Genomic DNA, 16,595 nt, shown 5'->3' with positions numbered 1-16,595 from the left:
GAGATTGGATAAATAGATCTAGCAAAAACACAAAATAAAATAAGTAAAGAAAAAGTGCAGTAAGGTATTTTTGGGTTTTTGGAATAATAGATCTGAAAACAATATGATAAAAGATAGACTCGGGGGCTGTAGATTTCACTAATGGCTTGTCTCGAGAAAATAGCATACGGTGGGTAAACAAATTACTATTGGGCAATTGATAAAAGAGCAAATAATTATGAAGATAAGCAAGACAATGATCATGTATATAGGCATCACGTCCAAGATTAGTAGACCAACTCCTTCCTGTATCTACTACTATTACTCCACACATCGACTGCTATCCAGCATGCATCTAGTGTACTAAGTTCATGGAGAGACAGAGTAATGCAATAAGAACGATGACATGATGTAGACAAGATCTATTCATGTAGGACTAGAACCCATCTTTTTATCATTAATAGCAACAATACATGTGTGCCTCCCTACCCCTTCTATCACTTGGTGAGGACACCGCAAGATCGAACCCATCACAATGAACCTCTTCCCATTGCCAAAAAAAAATCAATCTAGTTGGCCTAAAGTCATTAAATCAAATAGATCTCCAAGAACATCGAGCAGAACATTGTATTGAGAATCAAAAAGAGAGAAGAAGCCATCTAGCAACTGCCTACAGACCCACAGGTCTATGGTGAACTACTCATGCATCATCGGAGGAGCACAAGTGAGGATGATGAACCCTCCGTGACCGTGTTCCCCTCTGGCAGAGTGCCAGAATAAGGCTCTAGATTGGTTCTCGTGGTTCTGCAACTTGCGGTGGCTAGAAATGTATTTTGATCACTCCTGTACATGCAGCAAACATTCATGTTTGCTAATCGAACTCATGGACGGCGTGCTGACGATCATACATCCAGCACCAATGTGTCATGTAAAGATAAACCAGAGAAGCCGCTCTTCGTGAGATCAAGGAGAGCATTGAGAAGAACAAGCTAGCAGAAGACCACCTTGGGAAGGCCTCCCTTGTCAGGCAGGAGAGCCTGGCCAGGTGAAGGCCACCTAAGGACAAGTTCAGTTCGGCCCGGTAAGGTTGCTGGGGCCACCAAGACCAGGACCCGCCAAGCACTCTTACCGGTAAACCTTCACCAAGATGACACCGCTCCATCTCATTGCACCCAAGTCATTAATTAGTGTGGTGCCAAGGTATCAAGCAACCAGGTGGATTCCATAAAGCATGTGGCAGCATGATAAATGAGAGATTAGCTTTACTAACACCCGTCCAGAGGAGGTGTCACGCTAATAAGAGGCAGATAAGCGGCGCGGTAGGCTTGCCCGGCTTCAACCTCAGCACGACACCTAGCAGTGCATGTAATGCACTTTGTCCTAACTACCAGAGTTAGGTATGGTAGCACTGTTAGCTATCTAATCACACTCAAATTACTGTTTTGCCATTATGGTCGCCCCTTCAGCTATAAAAGGAGGCTCGAGGCAACCCGGCAAAGGGTTGGAACTTTTTTGACCCCCACACTTGTACGCGCGTAGTTGCACTCCCCTAGGAACCCTTGCCGGGCCAGTGCACTTCGTGTCTTCGTCCTTCTCAATTTTAATCCACCACGGCAGGAGTAGGGTTTTACGCTACAAAGCAACCCGGACCTGGCTAAAAGAGAGTTGTCCATCGTCGGGTTGTCCCCTGCTACTTCTGCTCTTTGTGCACCGTGGCCGTCCCCTTGCCGAAGCACAAAGGTGAAGGAAATATGCCCTAGAGGCAAGAATAAAGTTGTTATTAATATTTCCTTATATCATGATAAATGTTTATTATTCATGCTAGAATTGTATTAACCGGAAACTTAGTACATGTGTGAATACATAGACAAATAAAGTGTCCCTAGTATGTCAACTTGACTAGCTTGTTAATCAAAGATGGTTAAGTTTCGTAACCATAGACATGTGTTGTCATTTGAAGAACGAGATCACATCATTAGAGAATGATGTGATGGACAAGACCCAACCGTTAGCTTAGCATTATGATCGTTTAGTTTTATTGCTATGCTTCATGACTTATACATATTCTTCTGACTATGAGATTATGCGCAACTCCCGAATACTGGAGGAACACCTTGTGTGCTATCAAACTGTAACACCCACAGTGCGGCTATATCTCTCACGCGTCGGGGCACGACTTAGAGGCATAGTCGCATGGTAGGTTTGTCACAAGAGGGGTAATCTTCACACAATCCCATGTGCTGAATAAGAAAGGGATAAAGAGTTGGCTTACAATCGCCACTTTACACAAATATAAGTTAAACATACATCATCCAGAGTGCAATCAAGGTCCGACTACGAAACCAAAATAAAAGAAGACAACCCAAAATGCTAGATCCCCGATCGTCCCAACTGGGCTCCACTACTGATCAACAGGAAACGAAACAACACAACGAACAAGATCTTCATCGAGCTCCCACTTGAGCTCGGTGGCGTCATCTGCACAGGAATCATCGGCACCTGCAACTGTTTGGAAGTATCTTTGAGTCACGAGGACTCAGCAATCTCACACTCGCGAGATCAAGACTATTTAAGCTTATGGATAGGATAGGGTAATGAGGTGGAGCTGCATCAAGCACTAAGCATATATGGTGGCTAACATACGCAAATGAGAGCGAGAAGAGAAGTAACACAACAGTCATGAAGCTAGAAGTGATCAAGAAGTGATCCTGAACCGTGTGCACTTCTCGGACTCTGTCGAGAAGAGACCATTACGGCTACACACGCGGTTAATGCATTTGAATTAAGTTAAGTGTCAAGTTCTCTACAACCAAATATTAACAAATTCCCATCTGCCCATAACCGCAGGCACGGCTCTCGAAAGTTTATATCCTGCAGGGGTGTCCCAACTTAGCCCATCACAAGCTCTCACGGTAAACGAAGGATATTCCTTCTCCTAGGAAGACCCGATCAGCCTCGGAATCCCAGTTACAAGACATTTCGACAATGGTCAAACAAGACCAGCAAAGCCGCCTGATGTGCCGACAATCCTGATAGGAGCTGCACATATCTCGTTCTCAGGGCAACACCGGATGAGACATCCTACGAGTAAAACCAAACCTCAAGTTCCCTGAGGTGGCCCCGCAGTCTACTCGGTTTGGACCAACACTTAGAGAAGCACTGGCCCGGGGGGTTTAAAATAGAGATGACCCTCGGGTTGGCCGACTCCCAAGGGAAAAGTAGGTGGTGGTGAGGCAAATGTAAAACCAAGGTTGGGCCTTGCTGGAGGAGTTTTATTCAAAGAGAACTGTCAAGGGGTTCCCATAACACCCAACCACGTAAGGAACGCAAAATCAAGGAACAAAACACCGGTATGACAGAAACTAGGGCGGCAAGAGTGGAACCAAACACCAGGCATAAGGCCGAGCCTTCCACCCTTTACCAAGTATATAGATGCATTAATTAAATAAGAGATATTGTGATATCCCAACATATCCATGTTCCAACATGGAACAAACTTCAACTTCACCTACCACTAGCAACGCTATAAGAGGGGCTGAGAAAAAGCGGTAACATAGCCAAACAACGGTTTGCTAGGAAAGGTGGGTTTGAAGCTTGACATGGCAATATGGGAGGCATGATATAGCAAGTGGTAGGTAACGCAGCATAGCAAAAGAGCAAGCAACTAGCAAGCAAAGATAGAAGTGATTTCGAGGGTATGGTCATCTTGCCTGAGATCCCGCAAGGAAGAAGAACGAGTCCATGAAGAAGACAAACGGACATAGTCGAACGAATCCTCACAATTCCGGAACGAAACCGAAGCTAACGAGAGAAGCAACCTGGAAAGAAGCAAACAACATAGTAGACGACCACCACATAAACATGGCATGATGCACAACCAAGTATGATGCATGTCCGGTTTAATGAGGCATGGCATGACAAAGTGCACAAACAAAATTACAAGTTAAGTGGAGCTCAATATTCAACGAGTTGCATATTGATGAAACACCACATGACTTATTTAGTTCTCTCTCGGTTATGTACTCAACAATATTAAATGTTGTTAACATGGCAAGAGGTGAAACATGAGTAAAATACAAAGTTAGGCATTTTAAATGAGGCCGGAAACATCAAACAACAATTTCGGTAAATCCTCATGTGCATTAGCAATTTGATGCAACAACAGTTTTAAACATTTTAAAAGTTATTATCATGATGCTAATGACATTTGCAAGTTTATGCAATTTTATGAAAATGTTGACATGAGCATATTATGAAGCATTTGTCATCGTGGAGGAAACGAAAGTGGTGCCACTGCAACGAATCCGAAAATGATGCCACAACAACATATCGGTTTCGGTAGCTCACGGAGATACCGGTGCAAAAGGTAGTGTGACGGGAGCGTGTCATGCAAGATGATGGGTTGATCCTGGTTACCGGGTGTCCCACATGACGGTGGCAAGGAACCGAGTGTCGATGTGCGGCGAACAAATCGGGCATGGTGCAAACACGGGCATCTCATAGAACACACATGCATTCATTCATGGGCGGCCGTCTCGGGGTTATACCTTCAAAGCGTGCATTTTTGAGGTGGTCCAAGGTCGTCGAGGGGAGTAGAGGAAGTAGGCGGTCCGCGACGGTAGTAGAAGTAGTGGTACTATCGGTCCTCGACGGAAGTGGAAGTAGTGGTTCACGTGTCGTCGAGGGAAGTAGTGGTTCATGTCCGTAGATCTTTGGGGTCACGACACAGAACTTGACGTCCACGGGGTCTTCAGCGATGGTTGTGGTACATGTTCTGTAGATGCTCGGGCAGCGGTAGTGGTACACGTTTCGTAGCCGTTCGAGTCATCGGTAGAGGAACTTGACGCTTGCGTTACACGGGTCTTCGACGATGGTAGTGGTACATATCATAGTGGAACTTGGTGCATCCAAGGTATTCGGGCATAGTGGTACACATGCATCGGGGTACTTGTCGGATCCGAGAGGTACTTGGCAACGGTAGTGGTGCACACGGTCTTCAGCATGAACAGTTATACATGGTCGGAGTGGAACTTGGCGTGTCATCCTGTAGTCATACTCGAGGTCCTCGTGCATTTTAACGACTCTGGAAGAGGAATTTTTCATCCACGGGTTGACGGCAACAGTGCTAGGCAGCGGAGATTACGCACAACAGGGCACGGGAGAAGATGTACATGGCAGCAAGAGGTCATCCAAAAGGAGGCAGAGGCCATGGCATCAAGGGTGAGCGGTGGCAGAGCTTGAGCAGGGCTGGCGAGATGGCGACGATGGACTCGGCTGAAGAGGACGGTGGCGCCGCGAGCTTGCAGGTCGGAGCAGGGGCGGCAACGTGGAGCAGCTCGGACGATGAGGGACTTGAGGCCACGGGGTCCAAGTGGCACGGTCGTTGGTGGCGACAGCGGAGGTGCTGGCCTGCTTCAGCGGAGCAAGAACGACGGGCAGCGGGCGACCGCCCTGGCGTCTTAGAGCAAGGGGAAGGCAGAGGAGGCGCTACGGCCATGGCGGAGAGGTGAGGGCGACGGGATCCTGGTGGGGCTCGGCGGCTGCGTCGCTATGTGGGAACGAGGGAGATGAGCTGCAGGGATGGAGCTGGGCATGGAGATCAAGAAGAGTGGTGACGTGAGGGAAGAAGGAGGGGATCGAGGGAGAGGGGCGATGGGATAGGGAGAGTGAGGCTGCGAGGGAGATGGGGATCGAGCGATGGGTGTGTGACGGCGGGCAGAGGGAACAAGAGGAGGAGACGAGATCGAGGCTAGGGTTAGGAGGGGCGGCTGGGCCATGGGAAGCCGGCCCAGTGGAGTGGAAAACGGCCAGGGGCCTGCTGGGCTGCTCTCTCCTACTCTCTTTCTCATTTCTTTATTATTTGCCAAAAACGGCAAATAGCAAAGAAAGAAATAAGAGAAAGAAAAGGTTGGAGAAGGAATTTGGGCACTGGGATAATTTCCCCGGACTCACAAAAATGTGCAAGGTCCATGAACAAAAGGAGTGGACATGATTGCAAGAATTAAATTCAAATTCATTTGAATTTAATTCAAAAGGTTTGAACAAGGACTAGGAATTAGAAGTGCCCAAAAAATGTTAAGATTTTTGGAGGAGCCTCAATAAATGGAGAAGGAATTGTCGGCAAGGTTTCGAGATCAACTCGAAGTAGAAAAGGCATGGGATTATTTTTGCAAGTGTGTTGTGATAAATTCCAAATTAAAGGAATATTTGATAGAGCTCCCTAATATTGGGAGGATATGTTATAAAGAGAATCACCATGTGAATTCCCTTGGTTAAATGGACCAAAGATCCATGCAATTTATTTAATTGAGTTTTTAAAACGGGTTGCATGATGACATGATGCAATGCACATAATGCAATGCACATGATGCAATGATGAATGCAACGAACCAAACAAATCACACGACGAAACCCAGAAAACATGGAAGGCATCTGAAGCGTCGTTCTTGGGGCGTCACACAAACGTCACAATGTAACTGGGTGATTATAAAGATGCTCTACAGGTGTCTCTGAAGGTGTTTGTTGGGCTGCCATAGATCGAGATTAGGATTTGTCACTCCGTGTATTGGAGAGGTATCTTTGGGCTCTCTCGGTAATGCACATCATTATAAGCCTTGCAAGCAATGTGACTAATGAGTTAGTTACGGGATGATGCATTACGGAATGAGCAAAGAGACTTCCTGGCAACGAGATTGAACTAGGTATGATGATACCGACGATCGAATATCGGGCAAGTAACATACCAATGACAAAGGGAATGATGTATGTTTTTTGACAAAATGATAGTAGGGGGAAAACCCCTAATGTTTATCATATATCTATATAAGTGGGGGGTTTACATAGACATATCATCTACTTTACATCATACTGCAAACCACACCTAAGGTGTGGATGCCCAACCAGTCCAAAATAGAGGATGAGGCTATACAATAGAAGTACAAGATTTGATAAGAGCAGCTCTATGGGCTGCCTTAACCCTATGCCGTAGTAAAGACAAATCTTCTTTGAATCGTTTGAGCCAAGAGTCAACACTGGGGTCCAGTCCTTTGAAGTGCTTGCTATTTCTCTCCTTCCAAATACTCCAAGACGCACTCAAGAATGTTACATAGAAGAATGGGTTCAGCCAGACATCCTTTGTGGTTTGGAGAAGATCGAGGCGGCAAAGGAATGTTGGCCAAGCCATGTTTAGTCTAGCCTAGCAGCTCTGACAAAAAGGGCAGGAGAAGATCATGTGATCAACCATCTCCTCAATGTGTTGGTTGCAGAGGACGCAGTTGAAGTTGTTGCCAATATTATAGTGCCTCCTCTTCAACATGTTGCGCGTGTTGAGTCTGTCATGAAACAAGAGCCAACCAAAAACTTTGATTTTCATAGTGAAATTATATTTCCAAAGTTGACTGAAGGCTTGATGTGCCACCCCATCCCTGAAGTAGTTGTTGTAGTAATCCCTTGGTTTGTAAATCGTGGAGTCCCAGGAATAGTGCCAACCATCATGCAGAGACGTTGATGGAGAGATCCATGTTGGTTGTGATTGGATATCCTGGATCTCAGTGAGAGCCTGGGTGAGACAAGAAGGTGAAAGGTTTCATGCATGTCCATATTGGCCATTACTTCGGCGACTAGCAGATCCTCTTGCATGGCAAATGAGAAGGTACGAGGGTGTGAAATTTGTAGTACCTCCTCTCTCCAGAGGTCTTTCGAAAAGAGGGTTGACGTTCCATCCACCAAATGAACCCGAGAAATTTCTCGGTAGATGGGGGTCAGCTTGAGAATGTCCTTCCACCAGAATGAGCCAACAGGGTCCACATCATGTGGAATTTTGCCATCATAGTGATTTTCCAAGATAAGGTTGACCCAAGGCACATCATGTCTGTTAAAGAATTTGTGAAGGAATTTTAGTAGGGCCTCATTGTGAATTTTCAAGTTGATCACCCCTAAGCCCCCTTTTTCTTGGGTCGACAGACCAAATCCCAAGCATCCTAAGAGTTACATTTATCACCCTATTCGGTTTTCTTGGTCCAAAGGCATCTGCGCCTGATCTTATCAAGGATCTCAATGAGCTTGGGAGGGAATTTGAGAGTGCACGTGGCAAACACTGGAAGAGACATGACCGAAGCATTCAACCAGGATAGCTTGCCATTATACGACATCATCGCAATGGTGGGTGTAAGTTGTCTTTCCAATCTGCAAACCAAAGGCATAAATTCTTGGATCGTAAGTCGGGTAGTGCCCAGTGGGAGGCCGAGGTAAGTGAACGGCATCGAGCCAACCGCACAACCAAACACTCTAGCAAGGTTGGTCATGGTAGATGCATCAAGATTAATCGGGATCAACATGGATTTGTGGAAGTTCATCTTGAGACCAATGGAGGAAGCATAGCCAGGCAGAATCTGTTTAACTAGGGTGGCTTGATGGGTGCATGCAGGGAGGACAATGAGCGTGTCATCGGCGTATGGAAGGACCAGATATTCAGTCTGTCCAATGCAAGGAAACGGTAAGTCAAGCCTTCCTTGTCGGAAAGCGTCATTAATTGCTGCCTGAAGTAACTCTGCTGCAAGGACAAAGATTAACGGCGAAAGCTGGTCCCCTTGTCTGACCCCGCATCTGCATGGGAATTGTCGGCCGGGCACGCCATTGAGGAGAACTGATGATCAGCCAGAGGAGAAGAGACAATTAATCAGGAGATCCATCGATCATTGGAGCCCATATGACGCATTATGTTAATCATGGGCTCATGTGCTACTGTATCAAATGCTTTGGCAAAGTCGAGCTTGAGAAGAATGATCTCTCGACCAGACACATGGCATTGATGAATGTATTGGTAGGCCCATGCAAGGCAATCTTGGATGGTTCTCCCCTTAAGGAAGCCATATTGGTTGCGGTGTACTAGCTGTAAAATTATGTGTTGCAATCAATTGGCTGGGAGCTTCGTCAGAAGTCTCAGACAGCAATTAAGCAGGGTGATCGGCCTGTAATCATTGACTGATGTGGGCGAGTTGACTTTGGGGATCAGGGTAATGAGGCCATCATTGATGCTGGTGATGTCAAGATTTCCTTCAAAAAATTGCATGCAAAGTGAGTAGAAATCATGCTTGATGATTGGCCAGCAAGCTTTGAGAAAAGCTTCACTGAAACCATCCGGTCGAGGGGCACGATCAGGTGGCATTTCCTTGACGACTCTATCGATTTCTTCCGGAGTGAACGACTCAGTGAGCAGGTCAAGATTGTTCGCGCGCTGGATTAATGAAGGCATGTCAAACTTCATATCACATTGTGAAGTGGTCCCCAGCCTGGTTTTGTATGTGGAGTGTAAAGTGCTTCCTTACCAGGGTGATCCACAACCACTCAATCATCATTAGTGCGGAATGAAGCAATGTTGTTCTTACGATATCTTTATGTGGTAATCGCTTGAAAAAACTTGGTGTTCTCGTTTCCGAACTTGATCCAACGAATGGTGCAATGATTTTTCCAGTAAAGCTTCTGGTATTTGAGCAACCTAATAAGATGGGCTTTAAGGATGTTTCTGAAATTTGTTTCTGGAAGTGTGAGGCAACGCTTGTTTTCTAGTTCATCTAACTAAGCAAGGACCTGATTACAATTGGTGATCGCAATAGACAGCCCAGAAATATGTTTACTCCAAATCTTAAGGGCTTGATAGAGGGCTTTGAATTTGTGACTTAGCTTAGCCGCAACATTTTTATTGTATACTGGTTTGTCCCAAACTTTTTGTACTACGTCCATAAACCTAGGGTGTAAGATCCAATACGATTCAAAGAGAAAAAGCTTACTTCGAGGGATCTTGGTTTCAATGGAAACCACGCAGGGTATATGATCTGAAACTGGCTTGCCGAGGGGTTTAACTAGGGTTTTACCGTATGAATGGGTCCAGTGCAGGTAGGTAAGGAAGCAATCAATTTTCTCAAGAAGTGGGTCAAGTTGCATGTGTTGGGGAACGCAGTAATATCAAAAATTTCCTACGCACACACAAGATCATGGTGATGCATAGCAACGAGAGGGGAGAGTGTTTGTCTACGTACCCTCGTAGACCGTAAGCGGAAGCGTTATGACAACGCGGTTGATGTATTCGTACATCTTCACGATCGACCGATCCTAGTACCGAAAGTACGTCACCTCCACGATCTGCACACGTTCAGCTCGGTGATGTCCCACGAACTCACGATCCAGCAGAGCGTCGAGGGAGAGCTTCGTCAGCACAACGGTGTGATGACGGTGATGATGATGCTACCGGAACAGGGCTTCGCCTAAGCACCGCTACAATATGACCGTGAAGGATTATGGTGGAGGTGGGCACCGCACATGGTTGGAAACAATCAACTTTTGTGTTCTAGGGTGCCCCTGCCCCCGTATATAATGGAGCAAGGTCGGCCGGCCTTGGGGTGCGCCAAGGAGTGGGAGGAGTCCTCCTAGTAGGAGTAGGACTCCCCCTTTCCTAGTCCAGCTAGGAAGAAGGAAGGGGAAGGAAAGAGAGGGAGAGAGGAAGGAAAAGAGGGGGAGCCCCCCGCCCCTCCTTGTCCAATTCGGACTCCCAAGGGGGGCAGCCCTATGGCCCCTCCTCTCTCTCCCAAGGCCCATGTTGGCCTATTAGTTCCCCCGAGGTTTCTGATAACCCCCCCGACACTCCAATAATTATCCGGTGACCTTCGGAACTCATCCCGTGTCCGAATATCATGGGTATCTCAATACCTAGTTCAATCTTGTTACCGGCAAGCCTCTTTACTCGTTCTGTAATGCATCATCCCGTAACTAACTCATTGGTCACATTGCTTGCAAGGCTTATATTGATGTGCATTACCGAGAGGGCCCAGAGATACCTCTCCGACAATCAGAGTGAGAAATCCTAATCTCGATCTATGCCAACTCAACAAACACCATCGGAGACACCTGTAGAGCACCTTTATAATCACCCAGTTACATTGTGACGTTTGGTAGCGCAGAAAGTGTTCCTCCTGTATTCGGGAGTTGCATGATCTCATAGTCATAGGAACATGTATAAGTTATGGAGAAAGCAATAGCAACAAACTAATTGATCATCGTGCTAACCTAATGGTGGGTCAAGTCAATCACATCATTCTCTAATGATGTGATCCCGTTAATCAAATTACTACTCATGTCTATGGTTAGGAAACATAACCATCATTGATTCAACGAGATAGTCAAGTAGAGGCATACTAGTGACATTCTATTTGTCTATGTATTCATACATGTACTAAGTTTCCGGTTAATACAATTCTAGCATGGATAATAAACATTTATCATGATATAAGGAAATATGAATAAAAACTTTATTATTGCCTCTAGGTCATATTTCCTTCAGTCTCCCACTTGCACTAGAGTCAATAATCTAGATTATATTGTAATGATTCTAACACCCATGGAGTCTTGGTGTTGATCATGTTTTGCTCGTGAGAGAAGCTTAGTCAATGGGTCTGAAATATTCAGATCTGTATGTATCTTGCAAATCTCTATGTCTCCCTCCTTGACTTGATTGCGGATGGAATTGAAGCGTCTCTTGATGTGCTTAGTTCTCTTGTGAAATATGGATTCCTTTGCTAAGGAAATTGCACCAGTATTGTCACAAAAGATTTTCATTGGACCTGTCAGATTTCGGGTTCCGGCAAAACCCTTGAGGTTCGAACACTGGGGTGCGCACGAAGATCTCTCCCCCTCTAGCTCACACCCTCACCACAATCGCATGTCTTAGCGCATCGAACCCGCAGAACAAGGGTCACAAAATTTATACTGGTTTAGGCCACTGATGTGGTGTATTACCCTACTCCAGTGTGGTGTGGTGGATTTCCTTTGGGCTGAGGATGAACAGTTACAGGGGAAGAACAGCCTCCTGAGGAGAGGTGTTCTTGTGCTTGGTGAGTTGATGTGGTAGAGGTTCGTCCCTCCTTTAAGGTGATGGCTAGTCCTATTTATAGAGGCCCGAGTCCTCTCCACTAATATTAGGCGGGAAGGGATCCCACAACGGCCAGTTTGAAGGGGGGCAGCTAGTACAAGCTATCCTGACAAAAGATGGTCTTCGCCTGCCAAAGGCTCTGGTGGTGACACCGCCCTGGGCTCCCCGGTGATCTCCGTCCTGTCGTCATGCTGGTCTTGGTCTCATTGCAACGATATGGAAACCTTTGCTTGATGCCTCGGGACTCCACGCCTATGCTTGCCTCTTTAGCACCAAAGTGGAAATGAGGACACTGCGCGTGTTGGCGCCCGCCTGGCCTTGGTCGTCGTGGCTTGCGTCAGAGGAACCTAGCGAGGTTCCCCTTGCCTTGATCTCTCCGCCCCTCATGAGCCAGCCTAGTGAGGCTGCCCCCGAGGAGGTCTTGCGTCGTCCGCCTCACGAGGCTTGGCCCCTCACGAGGGTCTTGAGTGTTTGCTAGTGAAGATGGGCCGTACAGGGCCGCCGGTGGAGCCACGCCGTGGGCCGCAGGTAGGCAAGTCTGGGGACCCCCGTTCCCAGGACGCCGACAGTAGCCCCTGGGCCCAAGGTGCGCTCGGGCATGCCTTCGAGGCAAAGCCAAGGGGCAGGCGCGGAGCGCCGCGTGCCCCAACATCCTGCGTCCTTGCTTGACGCATGGCGGTTGATTGGACGTGGGCGTCTCCGCTTCCCCACGCCGCCTCGGCAACTGCCCGACTCGACGGGTCACTGCTGCATGCAGAAAAAGGTCATTATTACCTTAGATCGAGGAGGCCAGTGGTTGGCCTCCTCTTGGCTATAAATGGGAAGGGGGAGCGGAGCCCCCATCGCCATCTCTTGCTTCGCTACTCCTGCTTCTTATTCCTTGCTTCCTTGCTAGCAGTGACACTCATGGCGCCGACAAAGAGGTTCTCGGCCTCAGAAAAGGGGAAGGCCCGCCAGGAGGGGACGGCGAAGAGGTTCTCAGTCGTAGAGAAGGGGAAGGCCCGCCGGGAGGGGCCCGGCTCTCCGCCACACGAAGAGGGGGCATGGTCGCCCGTGCAAGCATGCCGCAACCCCCACCGTGGTCCCTCGCGGCAGCGGCGGCGCCTCCCCGCGCGGCGGGAGTCACCCTGGTCATGGTAGTCCCGTTGATGAAGTGAGGCACGCCATGGTTGCGCAGCCTGCTCGGCCGTGCTTCCATTCGGTGGAGGTGAGGCCGGAGTTCATCGTGTTGTCAGAGAACCCGGCTGGCACCTGGCTTCAGCTCCCGCGCATCTTTGCCGGTGAACTGCCGGCCACGTGTCCAGTCCGTCTCTGGCTGCAGGCGGACGGTTGCTGCAACAGGGCTTCGTGGGTCGCGGTGGAAGTCTCCACCGCGGGCAACGCAGCCCTGGCCCGCGGCTGGCAGACGTTTGCCCGCGCTCGCGGCCTGCGTAGGCGGTGTCCCTCCACTTCAAGTACGACGGCGACACGACCCTCTACGTGAAGGTGTTTGGGGAAGATGGTCGCCGCATCGGGTGCTGCCCCGAGGACAACGACGGCGATGAGGTTCTTGGCCTGGGCGATGGTTGTGACGAGGAGGAAGGTGGCTTCGTCCTTGGCACTGGCCGCGACTCGTCCAGCTACGGCGGCTCCTCCTCCAGGGACAGCTCCAGCAGCGGCGGCTATGACCAGCCGCCGTGCCCGTTTCGAGGGTGGTAGCGGGTCGTCTTGTCACCACGCTGCAGTGAAGCGCGAGTAGGGGTCCGGCTAAGCCTAGGGGAGCGCCATGGGTCCGTCCTCGATAGCTGCTGCGGGGGCACGTGACACCTTTGTTTTGTTCTTTCCTTCCTGCATTTAAGAAGAAACAGGTATGGGCCCTGCAGGGGCATGTAATGAAACATGATTTCCAAGTCGCTGTGTAATGTTTATCATCCCGGCGTCGTGTTGCGGTACCAGCATTTTTTGTAGGCGTGTAGAGATAACTTAGCTTGATGTGCCTGATGTAGTTTCCGCCTCGTGAGGCACGCATTTCCCAGTGCCTGGTGAGGCCTCCTTTGCTCGGAAGGCGTCTAGGAACTGCAAAAATTCGTTAGGAAACTCTTATTATTCCGAATCCTGGTCACAGGCACCACCGGCCATGACCTAGTGCTTCGTATCGTGGTACCCGAGGGGGACGGATTGAGAGAGGTGCACCAGCTTGCGGGCTCGGGCGAGGGTGCCTCGCAAAGAACAGGAAAAACGCTCCCGAGGGCACCTGTCCAGCCACTTCGTGAGGCATGCGAGGGAGAGCACGGACCAAAACAAAGATCCAAGGAAGAATAGAGGAAAAGGCGATCGAACCAAGAGGACAAGAAAAGCCAGAATGCAAACTTCCATTAAGAAAAATGGGCCAAGCCAACAACGGAAAGCAAATGAAAAGCCATGTCCGGCACCTAGTCTAGTCTTCTCACCGGTGCAGAGCTAAGTGCTGCCACTAAGATGTGGGAGGGACCCCCCCAGGCCCAAGGGAGGCACTCCAGAGACTCCGGGGTGTGTACAGCCCCACTCATTATTACGTGAGAGTGTCAGGAGCGGAGATCCTTAAATGCACGGGGCCTTGCTTCACAGGCGTTGGGCCTAGCTTCATGGGTAGAAATTCCGGAGGTGCTGCATGTTCCAAACGTTCTGGATGGGGATCCCGTCCTGTGTCTCTAGGCGCGCGGCGCTAGGCCTAGAGACATGGGCGATCCTAAACGGGCCCTCCCACATGGGCGAGAGCTTATGCAGCCCTTCCCCAGAAAGCAACTGCCTCAAGACGAGATCGCCCAACTCGAGCGTCCTGGAGCAGACGCTATGACATTGGTACCATCGCAGCGCCTGCTGGTACCTTGCCGCTCGGAGCGAGGCTTCACGGCAGTGTTCCTCCCCCAACAAAAGGTCCATCCTCCGCATGGTGTCCTATTTCGCCTCATCAAACGCCAGGACCCGCGTGGAGCGATGCTTGACCTTGTGAGGTAAACCGCTTCTGCTCCATAGACGAGGAAGAACGGGGTCTCTCCTGTTGGCTTGGTGGTGGTGGTGCGGACGGACCACAACACAGACTGGAGCTCGTCGTGCCAGCCTTTGCCGCAGGCCTCAAGCTTCTTCTTGAAGGTCCTGGTCTTGAGGCCCCTGAGGACCTCCTCGTTGGCGCATTCGGGTTGACCTTTGCTCCTCGGGTGTGCCACAGAAGCATACCAGGTCTGCGTTCCAAGATTAGCATAGTTTTCCTTGAAAAGATTGCTACTGAACTGCGAGCCGTTGTCGGTAATGATGCGATTAGGGACCCCAAACCGGCTTACGACACCCTTGATGAACTTGACCGCAGACCCGGCCGGGATGGTGCGGACGGCTTCTACCTCCACCCATTTGGTGAACTTGTCGATGGCGACGTGGAGCTAGCGGTAGCCCCCAGGCGCTCGAGGGAATGGGCCTAAGATATCCAGCCCCCAGACTGTAAATGTCCAGGAGAGGGGGATGGTCTGGAGGCCCTGAGTTGGCTGATGGATCTGCTTGGCGTGGAATTGGCAGGCCTCGCGGGACTTCACCAGCTCGGTTGCATCGTTGGGGGCTGTAGGCTAGTAGAACCCGCTGCGGAACGCCATGCCGATGAGGGTCCGTGATGACGAGTGGTTCCCGCAGTCTCCGCTGTGTATGTCGGCCAGTAGCTCGTTCCCCTGTTCCCTGGAGATGCATCGCAAGGAAACATCATTTGGCTGCTTCCTGTATAACTCACCGTCCTGCATGCAGTATGTCGTAGCCTGCCGGGCAATGCGCTCCGCGTCCTCCTCCTTCTCCGGCAGCGTCCCCTGCGTCAGGTATTCCTTGAGCTCCTTGGTCTAGCACCCCTCCTGAGGCTTGAGCGCCAGGAGTAGGCATGCTCCCGAGGCGGGCCGCAGGCTGGGGCTCCCGAGGTAGGTGGTTGGGGGAGTTCCTCCCGAGGCGGCACCGGCCCCAGGAGCGGAGGTGCTGCCGACGGCTTGAAGAGCCGCTCCTCAAAGACGCCAGGCATTTGTGGTTGTCGCTTGGACGCCCTCTTGGCGATGTCGTCGGCCTCCTTGTTGGTGCCACAGGGTATGTGCTGTAGCTCTAGACCCAGGAAATGCTTTTCCATTTTGCGTACCTCTGCGAGGTATGCCTCCATGTGCTCGTGAAGGAAATATGCCCTAGAGGCAATAATAAAGTTATTATTTATTTCCTTATATATCATGATAAAAGTTTATTATTCATTCTAGAATTGTATTAAACGGGAAACATGATACATGTGTGAATACATAGACAAACAGAGTGTCACTAGTATGCCTCTACTAGACTAGCTTGTTAATCAAAGATGGTTATGTTTCCTAACCATGGACAAAGAGTTGTCATTTGATTAACAAGATCACATCATTAGTTGAATGATCTGATTGACATGACCCATTCCATTAGCTTAGCACCCGATCGTTTAGTATGTTGCTATTGCTTTCTTCATGACTTATACATGTTCCTATGACTATGAGATTATGCAACTCCCGTTTGCCAGAGGAACACTTTGTGTGCTACCAAACGTCACAATGTAACTGGGTGATTATAAAGGAGCTCTACAGGTGTCTCCAAAGGTACATGTTGGGTTGGCGTATTTCGAGATTAGGATTTGTCACTCCGATTGTCGGAGAGGTATCTCTGGGCCCTCTCGGTAATGCACATCACTTAAGCC

At 49.3% G+C, this 16,595-nt stretch overlaps 1 protein-coding gene across 1 annotated transcript; it reads right to left on the bottom strand.

Moving 5' to 3' along the window:
• Positions 1-15,477: 15,477 nt before the first annotated feature.
• Positions 15,478-16,043, bottom strand: LOC147984986 (uncharacterized). The gene is made up of 2 exons (XM_087541355.1): positions 15,849-16,043; positions 15,478-15,738 (listed from the first exon to the last, which is right to left on the bottom strand). The coding sequence occupies exons 1-2, from the start codon at positions 16,041-16,043 to the stop codon at positions 15,478-15,480; spliced, it is 456 nt and encodes a 151-aa protein (XP_087397481.1).
• Positions 16,044-16,595: the final 552 nt, after the last annotated feature.

This window comes from Triticum urartu, chromosome 2A (assembly GCF_056163025.1).
Source record: "Triticum urartu cultivar PI428250 chromosome 2A, HENAU_Tu73, whole genome shotgun sequence".
NCBI lineage: Eukaryota > Viridiplantae > Streptophyta > Magnoliopsida > Poales > Poaceae > Triticum > Triticum urartu.
This window is presented reverse-complemented; position numbering and strand designations above follow the sequence as displayed.

Coding starts and splice junctions, on each gene's coding strand:
- LOC147984986 (XM_087541355.1), bottom strand. CDS start 16,043: ATGGAGGCATACCTCGCAGAGGTACGCAAAATGGAAAAGCATTTCCTG. Junction 15,739..15,848: donor CACCTCCGCTCCTGGGGCCG/GTGCCGCCTCGG, acceptor GAGGGGTGCTAG/ACCAAGGAGCTCAAGGAATA.